General features: G+C 36.6%; 1 protein-coding gene across 1 annotated transcript; it reads right to left on the bottom strand.

The window, feature by feature from the left end:
* Window positions 1-1,987: 1,987 nt before the first annotated feature.
* LOC143031655 (uncharacterized) lies at window positions 1,988-2,827 on the bottom strand. The gene is made up of 2 exons (XM_076195768.1): window positions 2,373-2,827; window positions 1,988-2,133 (listed from the first exon to the last, which is right to left on the bottom strand). Exons 1-2 carry the CDS (start codon window positions 2,611-2,613, stop codon window positions 2,045-2,047), a joined length of 330 nt encoding a protein of 109 aa, XP_076051883.1. The 5' UTR covers window positions 2,614-2,827; the 3' UTR covers window positions 1,988-2,044.
* Window positions 2,828-24,184: the final 21,357 nt, after the last annotated feature.

Genomic DNA, 24,184 nt, shown 5'->3' with positions numbered 1-24,184 from the left:
AACAAACATTAAACAACCTCACCAGCCAGTCCACCATCACTGTACCTCCTTTCTTCAGACATTCTGCATGGACCAGGTGCCTTACCTGCTCTTATCATCTTAACAGCTGCTTTCACCTCATCCTTCCCTATTTCTCCTCCATTTTCCTCACTCTCATTTTCTTAGCGCTTCCCACTGCAACTACTTTTCCCTCCCCATCCTCCTTCACATTTAGCAACTCATTAAAATACTCTGCCCACCTTCCTCTCACTGCCTTCTCTTCCATTATCATCTCTCCATCAGCACCTTTTACCTTTTCCTCTCTACTTGATTCGCCTTCTTTTTCTCTTTTAATTTCCTTCCAAAACATCATTTTATTGCTTACAAAATTTTCTGTCATACTCTTACCCCATTTCACATCTGCTCTCCTCTTTGCTTCCTTTATCTTATGCTTAACTTTCTTTCTCTTTACTTTGTACCTCTCATACGATTCCCTCGTCCTAATTTGCAACCAATCTATGAATGCCTGCTTCTTTTCTTCAACATGTCTTTGCTTCCTCATCCCACCACTCACTACCCTTCCTTCTAATAAAAAAAATCTCTACGCTATTACAAATAGCCATATAAAGATTATCTATCTAGGTAATTTTCTTGTAATTAACTTATAAGTAAACACCATGTATTTACAAATTCTCAATTCATACAAGTACTGAACAAGCTGGCAATTTTTGCAACATGTTTCCACTTGTACAGAATCAGCACAGATAGTTGTAGTTTAGATCTACATGTTAGTACACGTTCAGCAAGAAGTGTGTGGTTGGTATGGTTTTCTAATGAACCTCAAAGAATATCAAGAATTAAAATATAGTCTATAACTGTATTCTAAATGTGTCATCTTATTGTATATTTTTTATTTACAGATTTATAGAAACTACCCATAGTGATATCTAAATCTTGACTATTAGGCCTTTTCAGTAAAACAGAATGGTTCAGTGCTTGAAATACTGCCAAGACAATACTAAAACACATAAGAAGCACATAACAATAATCCTTAGAAAAGTGACTGATGTGCTTATTGAAAAGTTGATGGAAGTTTGAAAAAAAAATACTCACTGTTATGTGTGAACTGTTGGACACTAATAATGAATAACCCCACAATACTAAGATCTATTGAAAACAATGAGACTGAGCAACATATATTTCAATCAACTTCAAGCAGTGATTTGAGAGACATATCTTCACATCGAGATATGTACAGTGAATACTCAGTTGAAGAAAATTACTTCAACTTCAATGGAATCAGTTCTAGCACTTCTGGGCCAAACACTAGTAAAAAAAAAAGTAATGAAATAATTATTTAGGTTTGTTTGATCCATATTGGAAGACAAATCACGAGCAAGAATAGATTGATGGAGAAATGTAGTTACAGTTAATTTTGTGTAGTTATAAGCTGCATCCCCTCTGTTTTCACCAACCAGTGGGAAAAATGTAAGGAACTCAGTGTCCTGAGATACAGGTAAAACAGACTGCAGCCCTGAGAAGAGCTGGAAAGAAAGAACAAAATTGCATGCACTGAGTAGTTGTGAGGAAATCTTAAAATTTAAGGTGAGAACCATTTTGCCAAGTTTTATATAACTTCAAATGTTTCTGGTGATCCCAATGTAATGTAGATACATCAGGAATGATCCCATTCAACATGGTTGCAATTTACAGTTTTATAACAGATGGGGCAGCCCCTATGTATGTAGCAATGGTTGTCATGCCCTCATACATATTTTGCAGGTTATCATATAATAGAGGGCATGGTCCAAGATAGAATATGTAAACTTGTTTTATTTCAGAACTTTTTTGGATTAATGCTTCCCCAGAAAAAGGACACTCATATAATCAAATTAAATTACCCATTGACAGGTACAAAAAATTAACAAACTTGTACTCGTTGACAAAGACCTAATCTAACAACAATGAAGATTTGTTACCTGATACTTTGAAATTATTTTTACCTTTGTAATGGCCTCTTACATATGAAACACAGGATATTATCAGCATCAGTAGATCTTTCTCACTAATGGTTGTCTTCCAATATGGCGGCATATCTATTTATGATTACATCACTCCCAGCAGTCAATAGGTCACATGACCAGCACCCACTATCTAAGATTACATAAGAGAAGGTATAATGGTAATTTTTTAGAAATACACACCTCAAAAATATAGCAATAGAAAATCAAATATCAAGTTTGCCTAATATAATACATAAACATATGTTTTTCTTGGTGGAAATCAATAACAGAAAGTTGCCAAAAGCAATACACTAATGATAGACGAGGAAGTCAAAGAAATTGAAATATGTTAGCATGGTCTAACCTAACAAGCATTTAATAATGTGGTACCTGTAATGCTAGAGGTCGTCAGTGTCATCATTGTTAGGGATGTTGACAGCAAGTTTTGGCATCCAACATAATGCAGGGTGTAGAGGAGCTTCATAGCTTCAAGAAAAGCATGAAACTCACCTCCATAGAGCTGTTTCAAATATATGATGTCACTTGGAGTGGGAGAACACCCAGTACATGTAATAGTCATCAACATCGTCAAACTGACATTGATGGGACTGGACAGATAATAACATGGCATCTTGAGCCTATTGTTGCATCTCTGGTATTGTATTTGCTTTTAGCAAGGTTTTTTGTTATTAATTTCCATCAAGAAAAACATATATTACATTGATGTATTATAACTTATGAAATTTATATTTTTCTTTTACTTAGATGTGCACTTCTAAAAATAAACTGGTATAATCACACATATGACTTGTAATCAATTTTATGTGGATTTGTGGAGTGAATATTAGGATAGCTAGGTCAACATGAAAATGGAATTCATGATATTTGAGCTGAAGTAGTTCTCATGGGATGCAAAAAGTCGCTATGAGTATAATGCAATTTGAATTATCCATCTAGCTGTCCTTGTTCTCGAGATATTGCATTTTGAATGGAATTAAATCGGGCCTATTTTCTCCCCGGAAATCGGGCCGAAACGTGCGGTCTGACGAATCGCCGATCGAACGTAAACAATGACGGTTTTTGTTGACAGGCACAATTTTATATAAAAATTTAGCATATGGTTGCATTATTTGACATATTTTCTTTAAGATGTGTGATTTCCATGTAACTTGATCATAGAATTACGTTTTTATCCTCTGCAAAATTACCCACCACAGCTACGAATACCTTCAAATTACATGAAAATCACACATTTTAAAGAAAATAGTTTGAATAATTCAACTATATGCAAGCTATTACACTAATAACACAATAGTAACAAACTTAATAGTGTAGTTTGATCCATACCACCAGTGATCATAGATAGCGGGCAGGACGAATCGTAGCTGTGGTCCGTAATATTACGGAGGATAAAAACGTAACTTCTCTTTGATCAAATTACATGAAAATCACACATTTTAAAGAAAATAGTTCAAATAATTCAACTATAAGTCTATTACGCTAATAACATAATAGTAAGAAACTTAATAGAGTGAAGTTTGATAAGATGGCGGGTTGATGTTGATGTTGTTATCCGATAATCCGACCCGATAGAAAAAAAAAATAATTAATACCTCCGATTTCTCAGCTCTACCGTAACACGCTGCCTTTATTTTGGTATTAGAATAATCCACGATACTAGTAGTTTTTCATTATTATAGTCAATTGCCACAACCGTAAATATGTTAGCTCATCTTTTACGTTGAAACATATGCCAATTTTCGATTTACTGCTGAATGCAGGCCGCCATGTTTATCTTATGTTTTTATTGACCGACATGTAACTGATGATGTGAATGTTTGAAATTTACTACGATCGTAGTAAATACACTCACACAACATTTTTATTAATTAACTTTCCCGCGGTATATAAATTTGGCCGTTTGAATGGCGTGCGCATAAAATGACGCGCTATTGTGCTCGTCATCGACGGTGGCGCCTCTGGTGGTGTTTGACCTACCTAGTTAGGATTTTACTTCCCAAGAACAATAAGTGCACACTGGATTCAGAATGAACTTCATGAATTCTTTACTTTTGGACTGAGGAAGACAAGATGGAGACCCACCTCCTAATGAGAATGTAAGAAAAATGTAAACAAACAGGATACACATGTTAAATATAAAGATGCTTGCCAATCTCCATTTATATTTCAAACTGCTACTGATTTAAATATTAATTCCTGGTACTTATACATACAGCTCAAAATACTCAGAATGATACAGTTATGAATTGCAGCCATGAGGTCAGTGAAACTAAATTATATACAAATATGTTTGCCAGTTTCAATTTTCTAAAAATTGCTACCAACATTACTATTAATTTACAATACTTCTATATGAGGTTCAAAATAATCAATGATATGAACTAGCCAATGATAAAGATAAGAACTGCCGCCGTGAGACCTGGATACATATAAATAAAGATGTTTGCCCATCCTTTTTTCAGTAGCCACCGATGTTACCATTAGTTTGCCATTTTTTTTTTCCAATGGCTACCGACGTTACCATTAGTTTGCCGTACTTATATATGGAGTATTATGTACTCATAATGATAAGAGCTAGCCGATTATACAGGTAACTGCAGGTGCAGGACTGACAAACATTCTGATAATTGCCCACAAGTTTACCTCTGCTCTGAATACCAAATGCACTGCCAATCGGGAATTGAAATATAGCAACGGCCAGCACACTACGCATGTTCTAAGCTACCTTATCATTAAATCATTGCACTTACGAATTCAAGAAGTAAGCACACTTGTTTGGCCCGTACAAAGCACAGCCACGAAAACAAGATCTTTTATGAAGGAGTACAAAGCAGTTCTCATCGAGCTATGAAGTCATATGTAAGCAAACGTTACATTACGGCGAAGATGTAGGTTTTCTATATGTAATTCATATGTTTTCCTATTTCTGCTTTCTATTCTAGGTTTCATATTTTATATTCAACAAGCACCCGGCTTCGCCGGCCCTGGCTTCGCCAGGGGTGCTTGGCCTGCGGCGCTACTCGCTTCACTCACGGGCGCTTCGCGCCATTGGGGCTACGCCCCGAGATACCCTCTGTCCCTGAATTTTCTTGTATTAATGAAGGTTTTACAAATAAAAGATAGATTTTTACAAATCGTTTTATTTAACATCAAATACAAGTTTTGTACACCATTATTGCTTCATTTTCTTTCTTGGAGGGCCATCATCTTTAATATCTGAGTCCTCTTCCGAGTCGTAGACGCTTCCATCACTGTCCTCGAATATTTTTCCGTCATCATCGCTGTCGTCACTCAAAGCCTTCAAAAACTCCTTCATCATCCTCTTCATGTTCTCCTTATTCCTTTTCTTTTCATTTTCAATTTTTTTTCTGCTCTTTCATTTCCTCTCTGATACTCTGGATCATTTCAATAAATTCTCCAGAATCACTGTTTTCTTCCCCATAATTGGACTCGGGAGGCATGATCATGTTGATGGCGTCTATTTCGCTGATTTTGTAGGCGGACTTTGGTGTTACAGTGATCGATTGATCCGGTTCTTCTTCTGCTATTTCGACTTCTGTTTCGTCGTCGTTAGACGTTTTCTTATATGTCTCCGGAGAAAAGTTCTTCTTTCGCCAGCTCGCGTTTTTCCATTCTTAGACGTAGTCTCTCGTCTTTTCTTTGTTCTTCGAGACGTTTCTTCTCTAATTTTTTACGGTGTTTCTCCTCTTTCAATTGTTGCTCAAGTCTTTTTTTCTCCAACCGTTTAACACGCCTCTCATCCCTTCCCTTTTTAAGTTCCATCAGTTTTTGCTTTCTATCCAGCTTTTCTTGCTTTTTCCGTTCCTCTTCCTCGGCGGCTTTCCGCTTTTCTTCTTCAATCTTTTCTTGGAGCCTCTTTTTTCAGCCTCTTCTTTGACTTTCTTTATAGCGTACTTGTTCTTCTTCTCTTGACGCTTGTAACTCTTAAAAATTGAGTCGATGTAGTGCATTTGGTAATTTCTGTGATCACCCCTGCCTCCATGTTTTATGAAACTCTTGTAGCCCGCGAAATAGTGCTTGGAAAAACCATCGAATTTACTCTTTTCGACGTCTCCGTTAAACAATTGTAAATCGTCAAACATTTCATCTGAATACGAAAAGTCTTCATTTTCACGTATGGTGACATTAAACTGAAGAACTTTTAAATGGAACTCCTTTAAAGACTCTATCACAGCAAAGCTTTTGGTTTTTCCGTAAAGACCCGGAAAGGTTATAGCGTGTTCTGCTCGAAGCTGTCCAAGCAGTCTTGGGTCAAATTAAATTTTAAATGATATGTTATTATAAGAAGTGAAATGCTGAAGATTGTGACGTCATGTCGTCGTTACTTGGAACACTACGTCATGTCTCTTCCTCTGATTAGCTGGGACCCGGAAAGGTTCTGGCTTGAGAAGCGTTACAAAATCACCACGTCAACACAGGGGCGCGTGGCGTTTTGCAAAACCACCCTAAAGTCAGAGAACCCATCCAATTAATTTTTTAGTAGTACTAAGATATTTTCATACTTTATGATTTTTTACATTTTATATATATTAAGCGTCGTTTAAGTGGCGCTGCTTTTGTTCGCTTTGGACAGGCTGGTGAAAGCGTCTATATTTTATTCGCTAGCTATTAAAATAATGAATTCACAGCATCTGTTTGACGCTGTGATAAAGGTAAACATGTGTGACACACTGTCTATTACTTCACATTTACCTTTGTCTCCTTTCCGTCCCTGTAGCTATTGCTTTTCTATCGCTCTATGGAACTGCTGGAAGTCTTAAGGCATCTAGTAGCTACTTCTTGATATTTTCCCTCCCCCTTCTCTCCAGCAACTGTTGTGCGAATTTAGCACCAATCAAGTACAGTGCCTTATCGAGTTTAAGTATCTCCTCTTTACTCCTATTTACAGCAACTGCTGTGCGAATTTAGCACTAATTAAGTACAGTGCCTTATCGAGTTTAAGTATCTCCTATTTACTCCCTGTCTTCCAAGATGTCTACGTATGCTCTTGATCGAAGTCATCACAGATGTTATAATGTCAAGATTGAAATGTCTCAACTTCTCAGTTTTACTAGTTCACCATATTACATTTGTATCCTTGTACTTTATGATTAGGATTGGTATAGTTTCCCTATGTATTGCTATTTGATTTTGTTAGATCAAGATATAACACACCTTAGATCAAGATATAACGAAATGGCAAAGCTGGTTAATAAGAATACACGTACAGCGAAACGTAATTATGAAATTAAGGTTGCCAGTCAAGCAAGATCCAACCCAAAGGGTTTCTTTCATCTCTATAGGAAAAAAAAGAAAAAAAAAAGAAATAGAAAATAAAGAAAGAATAGGACCAATTAAAAACGATGAAAATGTCATGATAGAATCGAAGGAAAAATGAGTGGGGAGTTTAACAAATATATTCTCTCTGTGTTTACTAATGAGAGGTTAGATAAAGTACCTGACTGCGATCCGATTTTCAGTGGGGATGAAGAAAGTAGTCTAATATCAGCATTAGTAAAACTGAAGTAGTCAAGCAGATTGAGAGACTCAAAGCTACAAAATCCCCGGGTCCAGACGAAAAATTTCCGAGAATGCTTAAGGAGTGTAAACAGCGGCGGCGCCAAGGGGGGACTTATGTGTCTTTAGCCTCTTGTCAACTGGCCTATTAGAGTTGCTATTTCCTTCATCGTTATTTCATCACAATAGCCATCATCATCAGTATCATCATTACCATTGTCCTTACCATCATTATCATTATCAATGAAAGACGCAACAGTCAGGGAACTCTTTGTGTTCTTTGCTCTAATTATTGTGATGCCACACGCAAAGAAACATGTCATCAGCGACTATTGGAAAAAAGAACCGTTGCTGGGTACACCAACATTCGGGAAATTCACGTCAAGAAATAGGTTCCAAACACTACTAAGGACCTTGCCACTTTGCCACGAATACACAACCTCGACCAGACGACCGCATGTGGAAGATATGTGATGTGTTTATGCTGATAAAAGAACGATACAGCCGATTTCTCAAACCCTTCTGCAAGCTGGTAATAGACAAATCGCTTGTGCTATTCAAGGGACGTCATATTTTCAAGCAGTATATGGAGACGAAAAGGAACCAATTTGGAATCAAATTGTTTGTCTTGTGTGATTGTGAGACTGGTATTGTAGTGGACATGATCCCATACACAGGTACCAGCATTGATTACAATCGAAATGACCCTCACGGAAGCACCAGGAGCATTATATAAAAAAAAAAAAAACTCTGCTTGCACCATACATGGAGAAAGGCCACGTTTGATAAAGAATCCTCCTATTATTCAATCCCCCCCAGATTTGTCCCGTTTTCTGCACGATAAAGGAGTAGGAGGATCCTGTGGTATAGCTCGAAAGACACGAGAGCACATGCCTCCACTTTTCGAGGCACACAAAACTACAAGTGAGGACCACAACATTCAGAAGTGGGGAAAGGTCATGGCAATGCAGTGGCATGGCAAGCGTCAAGTCATTATGCTGTCAACTCTGCATACCGGAAAAATGATGACTACAGGGAAGGTGAATTACAGGACAGGTGAAGTAATAAAGAAACCAGACCTTGTGATTGACTACACGGCAAATATGCGTCTTGTTGACAAGGTCGACATGATGGTCAGCTTTGTGGAATGTGTGAGGAAAACTGTGCTCAATGCCTGTAACTTCAGGCTGATAAGGAGTGGCAACAGACCAACGCCTCTGAAGAAATTCACGTATGCAGTGTCGTACCAATTGCTGGACAAGTTCGGAGAACAAAGTTCACCACTAGGCCAGTCAATAGCGGGTTGAATAAGGAAAAAAATTAAGGAAAGCTGCAATATGCTTTATTTTCTTCCTAATGTGGTTCTTAATAATGTATTAATTTTGCACCCCTCTACCTTCCCGGATTTAGCCGGTTTTTTTTTTTCTTCAAATATCTCGCTTGAAATGCATTTTACAGAGAAAGTAGTCGAAACAAAAAATAATCTACATAAAATTTCCTATAATATTTGTCCCTGTCATGTTTTCCATAGGTTGCACCGTTTTTGCGCTAGAGCTGTGAAATTCCTTTGGGGTCAGGCGTCCCTTCAAGTTATACATGTCTTGTAAATACAAGTGTGCTGATTTTGCATATAAAAAATGACCACTGGCATGAAAGTAAGGTAGCATTTTTTGGATCGTGTCCAGGTGCAGTTTCCAGTTACCCGAGCGTTCTCCTTCAATGAATTGTTTCACCAATGTTACCATTTCAAAGTACTGTACCCAGAGTTTTGCAGTGGCACCTTTACTCTTCATCGTACCCAAGGTATCATTGAACTTAATCAGTACATTTTGTATAACCTCACTGTCAATGTCTGAATAATCAGTCTCTCGTAAAACTGCTTCTGTTGTTGACTGTTCTTCAGGGGAAAGATCGATTTCATTAAAAATGAACATAGACAGTGCAGCATGTGCTAGTTAGTGTATGGGCCCTGAGTGCTCTTGCATAAGCATGCCCGGTCAACATTTTTTCAACAGATGTACTTGCATAAACAGTACTAAAAAGTTCTTTTATTCCACTACCATTCATGATGAAACCAATTGCACCCATAAAAGACATCAATAAGTGGAAACCACCAAGACGTACAATAACATTATTTAGGTGTGAGTCTTGACCACATATTTCCACAATGTCTCGGGCCTTGGTTAAGTACTGTGTATATGGTGTCATAATTGGTAGGTGGAGCATTTGTAAAGGGAAGATATGAGATCTGGGACACATCATATGGGAAGTGTGCTGTACATTTCTCCATGTAACCATTCCAACCTGGGCACTGCATTTTTTTGCCATTTTCCAAGTAGCCATAAAAGCTCTGTTGTTGTTATTGATACAGTAGTGGACACTGGATTGATACTTGCCAAATCCCTGACTTTTATATTCAAGAGTCCTTTTACACTTTTACTTTCAAAGGTTTTAATAGGATTATGACCAAACTGCCCAACAAACGATGCACTAGGGATCTTCGTTAATCTAGTGATTGGCTGATCTGAAGTAATATTATTCTGAGGAGTAACACACTGAATTCCTCCCATACTGTGGAATGTGTTAAATCCATCAATAGTAGAGATGTTCACATCTGCATTGTCGAATACAAACTGTGCAAATGAATCATTCGGAGGTTCCTTGGCTGGATGTTGCAAAGCAGATACTTGAAAGAGTGCTGCCTCAGCATAGGACGCACATAATCCCAACGCAGAGAGCACGTTCAGTAGATGCTTAGAGCCATACTTCTGACTTAAGTGAACAGCAAGTCCTATTTGTAGAGGAGATATGAAAGAATTTGGTCTAGCTGCTGTAAGGATAGCATGTGAAATTGCTGTACATTTCCTATTCCATTTTCTTTGATTTCCTTTCTTGTTTTTTAAGACTATTGTCTTAACAAGGCACTGGAGAGTTTCTGGAATAAGTGAATCCAATTCTTCTAGGAAATTTTCTGGTGGTGGATACTGATCTGCTTCGTACATCTGCGATCTTATATCTTCAGCAATTATTCTGGCGGCAGTCTTTACAATCCGAAGCCGTTCTTCCTTCTCGTCATGACTTCTATGATTTTCGTACCAAGCGTCAGTCAAAATTTTGTTTCCTGTGTCACGGAAACAGATCACTGGTTTTCTATTTTTGTTCACAGAAACAATAATATCATGTCCATATCTCTCTATCAATTCAGATTTTATGGTTTTATCAGTTGGTAGCTCACCCTCATATTCTGAAAAAATCTCACTGAAAGTAAACTGGCATTCCTCTCGATTTTCCTCCAAGTAGTTAAAAGCATGACTCATTGCCTCAGAAACCGTAGAGCTTTTGGGACGACCACGTTTCATACCAGAAGATGTTTGGTAGAATTTTTTCATGCAGGCTGAATGGTACCTTGCCTCAGCAGCAACTAAATCCACTACGTTACATATACGAGTACATACTTCTTTGCCCCATTCATCTTTTCTCATTTCACCAGCTTTCAAAATAGTATCCTTAACATACAGCATCTCTATACAGTGCACAGATTCACGATCACCTAAATATTTTTTGCTTTCTTTTTTCAAAAAGTCACTTGATGCATCTTTTCCACAAAAGAGACAATCATGAAGAAAATCAAACTGTAATTCTTGACTTCTCAGTGACGTTGTCGGCACTTGCGAGGTTTTCTGCCTTGCTTGGAAAGTTTCAGCTCTCCGTTCTTTTGTATACACTTTTCTACATTTTTCATGCACTTTCACACTTTTTAGTCCTTCTAACAGAGAATGTTTTCCGTCTTTCCACTTAATGCTATAATCAATCAGTGTCTTTATTCCTTTCTCTTTAACTTCTCTAGTCTCACCCACAGAAAGCTGTCCATCGCATATTAAACATTTCCCCAATGAAGACATTTTGCACCAACAACTGCCTGGGGTTTCACTGAAGCTTTAACTATCTATTTTGATAGTTCTGAAACAAAAGAAAGACTATAATCAAGTTAGGAACTTAGATATTTTATTCAGTATAGCATACAAAGGAAATTATTATATGATCTTTGTGCACTGTAGGTATCAAATAAAGATAAACACAATCTTTTCGCACATTTAGCGCAAAAACAGTGAGGTATTTCACAAAATTGAATAAAATAACTTTTGTAGAAAATTTTATGTAGAATAAATTTTGTTGCGATACATTTTTCGTTAAAATTAGTTTCTAGTGAGATATTTGGAAAAAACTGTTTTTGGTCGCCATTTTTTCAAGATGGCGGCCAAATCCGGGGGGGTAGAGGGGTGCAAAATTAATTTGTTATTAAGTAAGGTATTATAAACACATTAAAGCTTATTGCAGCTTTCCCTGATTTTTTTCCTTATTCGCCTTTTTTTACTCCTCTATTGACTGGCCTACACACCCAGGCCGCCACTCGCAACTTCAAAACATGCCCAATCGTCTGGCCTGTACAGCGTGGGTACAGAGGCACTACCTGCAAATCTCTCTCACCCCCAGCACCTACTGCTGCCTCAATAAAACGTACAAAAAGACAAAGGGATTGCCACGTTTGTATGAACACCATCCTGCGACCAAGGAAAAGAAAATCAACATCTTACCATTGTAAGGAGTGCAATGTAGCACTCTGCCCAGGGAAATGCAATACGCAGTACCACACTCTTCGAACCTATTGAGTGCTAGAGTACTGAAAAAGAAATATGCTTTGTGGCTACACGCCAAACGACGCATCATTCCATTTGTAAAATGTGTACTTGCATTGAATGTAGTGCTGACTGAAGTTTATTCCCCCTCTTTCTCCACACTAGCTTTCCTTCCTAAATCCATTGTTGCATTTCTCTTTTCTTCAGACATTTACGCCTGTCCTTCCTTTACTTTCCTCTCCTCACCCATTTACTATCCTCTCCCTTCACTTCTCTTTCCTTTCTCATCTCATTCCGCATTATTTATGAGGAATTGTATATTCCTGCTGTCCACTTATGGTCTAAATGAAAAGGTCTAAAGAGTTCTCACTATAACGAAAATTATTTGTTTGGTCTATTATCATATTTTCATTCTAGTTTTCACTCATTTATTATCTGTTTTGATATATTGGAAATTGTTAATTTCTCGTCTGTCTGTATTATTCCTTCATGATATAATGTTGCATTGTTATGAATTGTAATTCATACCCCTACTAGAAAGGGATGGCATTAGTTATTACTGTATTGGAAGTTATCATTTTCAGCTTTTACTAATTCTTATTGTATTGTAAATGATATATTCTAAAGGTGTATTTCTTTATATTTATAATTTGAAAATGTAAAATCAATTCATGAATTTATACGTCACCATCTAACATATCTTTAGCTCCATTCATTTGTCGTTGAAATGTGTTCTAGAAACAGATGCGTTTTCTCCTCTCTTTCCAGATGGTAGGCACTTTTCAAGGATGAGGGAGATAGTGCAGTAGTCGCTGAAAGCCGACCTCCTCTCAACCCTTTATTTCGTTTCGTTTCCTCTCTGTACGTTTCCGTCTAATATTCCATTATTATTTCTTTGTCGTGTTCTGCAGTATCATAACGTATTACAGGGAAATACTTTATTTGATGGAAAGGTATCTATATGAATTTTTATTCATGAGTATCGGGGTCCTGACATTTTCACAATTCATCATTATTTCGGGAGGATAAGGTTGATATATATATATATATATATATATATATATATATATATATATATATATATATATATATATATATATATATATATATATATATATATATAATTCAAAACAGGCATGTTCGTTTTTCAACGGCATATTCCTCTCGAAATTAGTCAAGATCTAAATTCAGTATGATGACATAGTTTAGCCAATCATATTCTTGCACTGCCGTTGAGTTGCCAATATTATTCCAATATTTCGCATTATTTCTCCAAAACAACAGTATGCATAAGCATGGCAATTTTTTACTATATCAATTAGATAGTAAGCATCGTTTTGGCAAGACAGAAACTAAATGAAGTTATGATTATGCTTTTACCCTAAGCTAAAAAAAATCACGTAACAATGCGCAAGAATACGGCAGTGTCAGGGTAAAAAGTTTATTTTATTGATCTATTTATTTATTTATTTACTTATTTACATATTGCGTTTTATGTGATTTAATTTTTATTTATTCCTTTATTTTTTCGTTGTTAATTCTTTTTGTATCTTAATGTTTGTTTATATTTATTTATTTATATTCTCAAGGGACAAATACACCTTTACGGGTTTGGGGTGGAAAAATATCGACTGTATTTTTGTCATGACTGTGTGAAGGAAGTCCATGTGAGGAAATTTTGACGGTAATTCTGTCTCGTTGAAGGATTTTTTTTTTCGCGTATGGAACAAAAAATATACGATTTTTCTGCCAAATGTAAAGGAAGACATCGACATAGAAAACCAAAATCGACGGCATTTTTGCCTAGTGTGAAGATGGAAATCGACGGTATTTTTGCCTAGTGTGATGATGAAAATCGACGTTATTTTTGCCTAATATGAAGGAGGAAATCGACAGTATTTTTGCCTAGTGTGCGGATGGAAATCGACGGCAGTTTTGCCTAGTGTGTACATGAAAATCAACTGTAATTTTGCTTAGTGTGCACATGGAAATCAACGTTATTTTTGCCTAGCGTGAAGATAGAAATCGATGGCAGTTTTGCCTAGTGTGTACATGAAAATCAACGGTAATTTTGCTTAGTGTGTATATGTAAATCGACATCATTTTTGCCTAGTATGAAGGAGGATATCATAGGTATTTTTGCCTATCGTGAAGATAGAAATCAACATCATTTTTGCCTAGTGTTTAGATGGAAATCGACGGCAGTTTTGCCTAGTGTGAATATGGATATCAACGTTATTTTTGCCTAGTGTGTAGATAGAAATCGACGATATTTTTGCCTAGTGTGAGGATGGAAATCGACGGTATTTTTGTCCAGTGTGAAGATGGAAATCGACGGTATATTTGCCTAGTGTGGAGATGAAAATCGACGGTATATTTGCCTAGTGTGAAGATGAAAATCGACGGTGTTTTTATCTCGTTTGAAGATGGAAATCGACTGTTTTTGCCTAATGACGACGAGAAAGGGAAATCAAGATGTCATAGTATCATGGAGCAAAATTTTCAGTTCAGCACGTGGCCTAACGTAATACTGAACGAAAATTTCTGAGAAAGCCCGTGAAGAGAATTTTTTTTTAAGAATATAGAAAAGACGATGAATTTTGACAATTGTGTTCATATTAAAACTAAGCGAAACATTCTGAGAAAATCCTTGAACACATTTCGAGAGAAACGTTTTGAAATATAGAAAAGACGATGAATTTTGACAATTATGTTCACATTAACACTGAACGAAACATTCTGAGAAAATTCTTAAACATGTGAGAATTTTTTTAAACATAGAAAATACGATTAATTTTGACAATTGTGTTCATATTAACACTGAGCGAAACATTTTGAGAAAATCCTTAAACACGAGTAGAGAATTTTTTCTAATATGGAAAAGACGATGAAATTTGAAAATTGTTTTCATATTAGCACTGAGCGAAACATTCTGTGAAAACCTTAAAAACTTTTTAGAAATATAGAAAAGACGATGGATTTTGAAAAGTGTTCATATTAACACTGAATGAAACATTCTGAGAAAATCCTTAAACACGTGGACAGAACAGTGCTTTAAAGATATGGAGAAGATAAATTTTGACAATTGTGTTCATATCAACACTAAGCGAAACATTCTGAGAAAACCCTTAAACACTTGTAGAGAAAATATGAAAAATACTAGTATAGAAAATACGATCAATTTTGACAATTATATTCATTTTAACACTGAGTGAAACATTCTGACAATTGTGTTCATATTACCAATGAACGAAACATTCTGGGAAAATTCTTAAACACGTGGAGAAAAATGTTTTAAAAATATAGAAAATATAATGAATTTTTGTGTTCATATTAACACTGAGCAAAACATTCTGAGAAAATCCTTAAACACATGTAGAGATTTTTTATATAGAAAAGACGATGAATTTTGAAAATCGTTTTCATGTTAACACTGAGCGAAACATTCTGAGAAAACATAGAGAAAAACCTATTAAAATATAGAAAAGACGATGAATTTTGAAGTGTTCATATTAACACTGAACGAAACATTCTGAGAAAACACGTGCAGAAGAAATGCGTTAAAGACATAGAATAGATGATTTTTGACAATAGTGTTGATATTAACACTGAGCGAAACATTCTGAAAATATTCTTAAACACTTGTAGAGATAATATGAAAAATACTCGTATGGATAATAAGATAAATTTTGTTAATTATGTTCATTTTAACACTGAGCGAAACATTCTGATAATTGTGTTCATATTACCACTGAACGAAACATTCTGAGAAAATTCTCAAACACGCGAAGAGATTTTTTAATCAAGAAAATACGATGAATTTTGACAATTGTGTTCATGTTAACACTGAGCGAAACATTCTGAGAAAATCCTTAAACACAAATAGAGATTTTTTAATATAGAAAAGACGATGAATTTTGAAAATAGTTTTCATATCAACACTGAGCGAAACAATCTGAGAAAACCTTTTAGAAATATAGAAAAGACGATGAATTTTGAAAAGTGTTCATATTAACACTGAACGAAACATTCTGAGAAAAGCCTTAAACACGCGGAGAAAAAATGCATTAAAGACAAAAAAAAAAAAAAATGATTTTTGACAATTGTGTTATTAACACTGAGCGAAACCTTCCGAGAAAATCCTTAAAGACTTGTAGAGAAAATATGAAAAATACTCGTATAGAAAATGCGATAATTTTTTACAATTACGTTCATTTTAATATTAAACGAAACATTCTGATAATTGTGTTCATATTAGCACTGTACGAAACATTCTGAGAAAATCCTTGAACACGTGGAGAGAAAAATGTTTTAAAAATATAGAAAATACAATGAAATTTGACAAAACATTCTGAGAAAACAGAGAGAAACCTTTTTAATATATAGAAAAGACGATGAATTTTGAAATGTTCATATTAACACTGAACAAAACATTCTGAGAAATCCCTTAAACGCGGGGAGAGAAAACTGCTTGAAAGATATAGAAAAGATGATTTTTGACAATTGTGTTGATATTAACACTGAGCGAAACATTCTGAAAATATCCTTAAACACTTGTAGAGAAAATATGAAAAACACTCGTATGGATAATACGATAAATTTGGCCAATTATGTTCATTTTAACACTGAACGAAACATTCTGACAATTATGTTCATATTAACACTGAAGGAAACATTCTGAGAAAATTCTTAAACACGTGGAATCTTTTTTTAATATAGAAAATACGATGAATTTTGCACAATTGTGTTCATATTAACACTGAGCGAAACATTATGAGAAAATCCTTAAACACGTGTAGAGATTTTTTTTAATATAGAAAAGACGATGAATGTTGAAAATTTTCATATCAACAGTGAGCGAAACATTCTGAGAAAACCTAGAGAAAAACCTTATAAAATATAGAAAAGACGATGAATTTTGAAAAGTGTTCATATTAACACTGAACGAAACATTCTGAGAAATCCCGTAAACACGTGCAGAGAAAAATGATTTAAAGATATAGAAAAGATGATTTTTGACAATTGTGTTGATATTAACACTGAGCGAAACATTCTGAGAAAACCCTTAAACACTTGTAGAGAAAATATGAAAAATACTCGTATAGAAGATACGATAAATTTGGACAATTATGTTCATTTTAACACTGAGCAAAACATTCTGACAATTGAGTTCATATTAACACTGAACGAAACATTGAGAAAATCCTTAAACACGTAGAGAGAAAAATGTTTTGAAATATAAAAAGGACAATAGTTTTTGGCAATTCTGTTCATATTAACACTGAGCGAAACATTCTGAGAAAATCCTTAAACACATATAGACAATTTTTTTTAATATAGAAAAGACGATGAATTTTGATTTTTTTCATATTAACACTGAGCGAAACATTCTGAGAAAACCTAGAGAAAAACATTTTAAAAATATAGATAAGACGATGAATTCTGAAGTGTTCATATTAGCACTGAACGAAACATTCTGAGAAAACCGTTCAACACGTGCAGAGAAAAATGCTTTAAAGATATAGAAAAGATGATTTTTGACAATTGTGTTGATATTAACACTGAGCGAAACATTGTGAGAATTTTTTTTGTCAATCTCTAGATAGCTGGGAGCAACTACGAAATCATGCTGAAGAAGTGTGATAGAGTGTAGGGATTGGCAGACAACTTTCACGTCAGAGGCAAAGGGCAGCCCCGCGATACTTGGATGAGTTTGTCATAACATCCGGCATAGGACAAGATGATGATTCGAATGACTCCGATGTTACCAAGAGACGTATTTACTACTCCGTGATAGACAAGTTTCTCTGTGAGTTGAGAAGAAGGTTTTCCGGCGATGCATGTCAGGTACTTATTGGAGTATCTGCCCTCAACCCCAATCATCCAACCTTTTTGAACAAGGAAAAACTATCAGGAATGGCTGCAGATTACGGGGTGGAGAGCTGCACCAACTAAGAAGGTCGATTGCCAGAAAGCAGGAGCAAGGAATGGAAGTGGACACACCTATTCAACTTGCCATCATGCTCCAACCGTACAAAGATGCATTCATAGATTTGTCAAAACTAGTGCGTATTAATGTTACTCTTCCAGTTAACTCAGCATCATGTGAAAGAAGCTTTTCGTGCCTAAAGCAACTGAAAACCTGCTTGTGTAACAGTAGCGGTGACAAACGTACCAGTAATCTTGGAGTATTAAACATCATTTCCCAAAGAGTAAAGATATTAGACAGGGATATGATTATCGATGCATTTGCTGCCAGCCATAGGAATAGGCGTACCATTTTAAAATAGGTGGAACTATGTATTTCCTGAGATATATCATCGTGAGTTTCTCTTTTAACTTTATCTGTTTATGGTTGAAATCCATGAAATGTCAAAACATCAAGGATTTACTGGCGTTTTCATATGGAGGACACTGAATGAAGAAAACATGAATTTCTATCTGTTTTTAAAACTATTCTTAAGGAACAACTTGTAATTAAGTTTAGCAAGAGGATTACATTTTTGTTATCGAAATATGTCAATAGTTTCTAGGGAAGTGCTTATGTTTCAAAAGTATTTGTTCAGCTATATAGGAATTTCATTTTCATTCATATAAATGTTTTACAAACTGTAAAACCTTTTTGTTTTTGTTTTTAATTCAATTTTTGTTTATTCGACAACTGAAGAAATATAGCCTACTTCAAGTAATGTTTCATGAAGCAATTTACACAGACGTATATGCTACGTGGGTTAAAAGGGTGATTAGATGCCAGGGCCCACAATATTATATAAGAAGCTTTTGAATTTCCACATTGGCCCTGAATTTCCCATGGCATGTACTGCATGATGAATTGGTCACGGTAAAAATATACACTTGATTTCCTTCCTTACCCAATTACACAATTTGATGATTGACAGACAATAATACCCCATTCATAGACAAGAATCCAGCTCAAGAAACCCTAGTCACAGCATGCAGAGCATACAGAGGGGGTTTTGATTACAATCCTGCCCAAAGTACCGTGTAATTTTGTGCAACCTAACTGGAATAGCAGCTCGGTGAAGTGATAATGATAGACCTCCAGCAGTGGGTTTGGAAACTCGATATACCTCACTCGAACAATAGATAAATGAGATTAGAAATTCAACTTTTTTTTTTTTTTACTGGGATCAAAACAGCATGGTATGCCTCCCATGTTCATTTCGTGAATGATCATCATCTGAGTTTATTTTCTGAGACCACCCCCTCGTCAACATGTCGAGTCCCTCCTCAGCCCCTAACAAAAAATCCTAGCAGAGCTCCCCATGGCGGACCTTGGACTACGCTTTTCGGATTGCCGCTAAGAGAAATTATAGTACTATAATCCACCCCAAAAATTTGCTCAGCCCCCCCTTAGCCTCCCCAACTAAAAATTCCTGGCGCCACCGCTGAGTGTAAATTTGAAATCTGCGACCAGTTAACTGAAATATTTAATAAATCGGTAGACACTGGTTTTGTGCCTACTGCTTGAAGGCAGGCAAATGCTGTTCCTGTTTTTAAGAGGGGAGATAGATCGTCTATATGCAATTACAGGCCAATCAGTTTGACATCGGCTATAGGAACAATGCTTGAATCAATAATAATAAATGACTCGGAGAACACATCGCAAGGCATAATTTAATTCGTGATACACAGCATGGTTTCTCCAAGGGTAAGTCATGTGTGACTAATCATCTATCCTTTTACACTAAAGTATATAAGGCGTCAGATAACAATGATAACTACGATGTTATTTAGTTATTTACCTTGACTTTCGCAAAGCGTTCGGCAAGGTGGCACACCAAAGGCTACTAAATAAAATCAAAGCCCATGGCATAGGAGGAAAAGTGTTAGAATGGGTTAGAGTTTGGATTACTAGTAGAAAATGCGGGTCACCATAAATAGAGTCAAATCTAGGTGGGGCAATGTTACTAGTGGGGTCCCCCAGGGCTCGGTTTTGGGTCCCTTGTTGTTCATTATGTGCATAAACGACTTAGGCGATGGGATAGATTGTGATGTTAGTAAGTTTGCGGACAACACTGATATAGAGCGCCAAATTAGGTCAGGAGACGACGCAGAGATTCTGCAGGATGATCTTAACAAATTGTTCACTTGGTCGGTGAAATGGCAAATGGACTTCAATATCTCCAAATGTAGCGTGTTAAACGTGGGGCTACACAACCCCGAAAATAGACACAGCTTAGATAACACGCTTTTAGAGAAAACCGAGTGCGAGAGAGACTTGGGAGTTCTAGTGAGTGCAGACCTTAAAACCAGGAAACAGTGTATTAGCGCCAGGGATAAAGATAACAGAGCATTAGGTTTCATTGCTAGAACGGTAACGAATAGAATTGCAGAGGTAATTATCAAACTCTATCTAGCGATAGTTAGACCCATCCTTGAATATGCGGTACAGTTTTGGTACCCGTCCTACAGAATGGACATCAATTCACTAGAATCAGTATAGAGAAGAATGACCAAAATGATACATGGACTCAGAAATTTGCCTTACGAAGAAAGGCTTAGGCACCTTAAGTTACACTCTCTGGAGAGCCGCAGAGTGCGGGGTGATCCAATAGAGGTGTTCAAGTGGATCAAAGGCTTTAACAAGGATGATACAAACAAGGTCATCATATTAAAACAACAGGGCAGGACTCGCAGTAATGGATTTAAACAGGACAAATTTAGATTTAAGAAGGAAATAGGCAAGAATCGGTTTACTAATAGGGTGGTCGACGAATGGAATAGACTTAGTAACCATGTAGTAAGCGCTGAAACTATCAGTTGTCTTAAGAAACGATCAGACAACTTTATGGATGGGGATGACAAGTGGTGATGGATGCGGAGCTGCCTAGTGTAGGCCTTATGGTCTCTTGCAGTCTCTTTTATTCTTATGTTCCTATAAGACTTACTGACCCACTGTCGGAGAATAAGATGGACAGAAATTCTGTATATTTCGACCACTATCTGTGGTCCTTTTCAGCAGAATGATATATGGTGTGTGCTTACGGGCAGTGTGCCACCGAATGTGAGTAAGCACTGTCCAAGCAGATCCAAGTCTTGGACATTAAACAACATGAAGAAAATGAAGATCTATACTACAACGTAACAACTCTCTCAGAAGACTACAGGCTGGATAGTTTAATGGAAGAACTAGACAACATCAAGTGGGACATTGTAGGATACTTTCAGGTGAAAGCAGAATTGCACAGGTCACATTGGAAAGGCTTCTCTGCTGTGTGAGATTACCCTTTTCTGAGAAAGCAGAATCACAAAGGTCACACTGGAAAGGCTTCTCTCCTGTGTGGGTCCTCACATACTGTGTGAGAACCAATTTGTGAGAAAACAGAATCACACAGGGCACGCTGGAAAGGCTTTTCCTCCTTTGTGGGTCCTTCCATGCTGTGTGAGAGAACCCTTTTTGAGAAAACAGAATCACACAGGTCACACTGGAAAGGCTTCTCTCCTGTCTGAGTAACCATGTGATTTTTTTAGGAAACACTTTTGTGTGGAAGCTTTGTTGCACAGGCCACATTGGAATAGTTTCTCTTCAGTGTGGGTCATCACGTGAAATTTGAGGTGATTTTGTGAGAAAGCTGCATTGCACAGGTCACATTGGAAAGGTATCTCTTCTGTGTGGGCCATTATATGCTGTGTGAAATAACCCTTTTGTAAGAATTGCAAAGGTCACATTGGAAATGTTTCTTTCCTGTGTGGGTCCTCATATGCTGAGAAAGCGGAATTGCATGGGTCACACTAAAAAGGCTTCTCTCTGGTGTGGTGCCTCATATGCTTTGCGAGTCCTTATTTGAGAAAGCAGAGTTGCACAGGTCAAACTGGAAAGGCTTCTCTCATGTGTGAGTCTTCATATACTCATTACTCTGTGAGGCAACTTTTTTGAGAAAGCAGAATCACACAGGACACAATGGTAAGTCTTCCCTACTATGCAGATCATTACATAATTTTTGAGGTAATACTTTTGTGCAAAAGCTTTATTGCACAGACCACAATGGAATGGCTTTTCTCCTGTGTGGGTCCTCATATGTTTTGAGAGATCCCTTTTGTGAAAAAAAATGAATCACACAAGTCACAGTGGAAAGGTTCTCTCCTGTGTGGGTCATCATATGTTGTGTGAGACCATCCTTTTGTGAGAAAGCAGAATCACAAAGGACACAGTGGGAAGGCTTTCTCCTGTGTGGGTCATCACATGATCTTTGAGGAAGATTCATTTAGATAAACACCTAAACAGGATGCTGTAATGCTTGCCATTTATTCTATATTATTTGCTTATCATTTATTGTTCACTACTTATATTTATTATTTAACTTTACCTATTTCATTTTTATTGATATCATTATCATTTTTATTATGATATTTTTTTTGCATCCGACCTAGTTATGGACCAAAAGGTCTCCTGTCAGCATGCTCCTCCTTTGTAATCCTTTGTGAGAACTGATGCTTTAATATTTTCAAGGTACAGGTCATTTAGATTGGCATTACATAAAGTACTCATCAAAAGTATGTGACCCCTACTCTTTGTGGACACTTATTCATGACGAAAATAAGAAGGTTTTATCCGAGAATCTCGGTCCGAGATGAAATTATGTAGATAGAATGTATCTGGCAGCCCCCTGCCAGATACAGAGTGGGACATGAGGGAGAACCCAGCCAGTTGCTCCCACACTGCCGTGGGAAAAGCATTTACAGGTAACCCTTCTCTTCAGGACCTTGCCTTTATTCACACTAGTTTTCTTTATTTCCCTATGGTCTGTATCATTACCATGACCCTTACAAAGGAATTAACTAAAGATATAATTGCCCGAGTCATTGGATTACAGAAGGCAGGCCAAGGAACTAAAGAAATAAGTGAAATGTTGAAGGTGGCCAGGTCCAAAGTCAAGAGATACATGGTGCGATTCCAGGAGGGAAGAGGGCTGGCGACATCCCAGAAACCTAGTATAGAGCATCCTAAGAAGACTTCTCCAATGGTTTTGAACATCATAAAGTGTACTTTATGGTCAAATCCACTAACAAAAGCAAAATCTCTAAAGGAGAGGTCTTCTTAGGATCCCCTGTACCAGGTTTCTGGGATGGTATCTCCAGCCCTCTTCCCTCCCGAAATCCTTTATTTGATATTATCATTATCTCGGTTTAGAAGGTGTCCCTACCTATTAACATTAATCAATGTAAAGATGAATGCTCAGCGAGCTTTGATTTCATTTGAGCATTTCCCACATTAATGCTTTTCAAATGGATGCTTCCCATATGAGTACTTTATACAAGAACATTATAATAGTACAGATACTTTATCATCAGCAATTATATCCTGTGTACTGGTTAGATAGTGGCTTGTGTCAAAGACTTGATCTGGCAACCGTATGTTTGTTTACATTGTAGTGAAACAATATGAATGGGTCAGAGCACCCACCATCATAATGACTAGTTTACCATTATCAGAATATCCACTATATTTATGAAGTTGATATAATGTATTTACCTAGTTGTATTTTATGGGAGGCAAGCCATGCTCTTAGTGATCCACTTTTATCTTTCAGCATCCAGTTTGATCTTAAATTCTTGTATAGTTTTTGCACGGTTTCCTCATTCAATTTGTTCCAGATATCTACCACACTGTGTGGGAAGCTATTCTTTTTCAGATCTCTTCTGTAACTATCCTTTTTAATTTTTTTCATGCCCTCTTGTTTTTCTATTATCCCACTTTAGTAAATCATCTCTATCAAGGACTTACATCCCTTTCGTGATTCTGTAGATGGTTAGTAGATCTCCTCTTTCTCTTCTTTGTTCCAGGACTAGTAGTTCAAGTTTATCCAACCTTTGTATGTCAATCTGGAGAGTGTTGATGCCATCTTTTTCATATTGTGAATACACAGTGTCTAGATCAACTCAAACATGAGCTACTTTCCAACCAGTGTACCTGTTGGGCCTTTTCTTCCTACAAGGGCCAGTCGGAGCATACACCCACATTTCACCTAGCCCACATTTTTTTTTTGGTCTCACATTTGCCTA

This window comes from Oratosquilla oratoria, chromosome 12 (genome assembly GCF_046742065.1).
Source record: "Oratosquilla oratoria isolate Oo_2021 chromosome 12, ASM4674206v1, whole genome shotgun sequence".
Lineage (NCBI taxonomy): Eukaryota > Metazoa > Arthropoda > Malacostraca > Stomatopoda > Squillidae > Oratosquilla > Oratosquilla oratoria.
The sequence above is the reverse complement of the archived record's forward strand: the minus strand, read 5'-3'. Positions and strand labels throughout refer to the sequence as shown.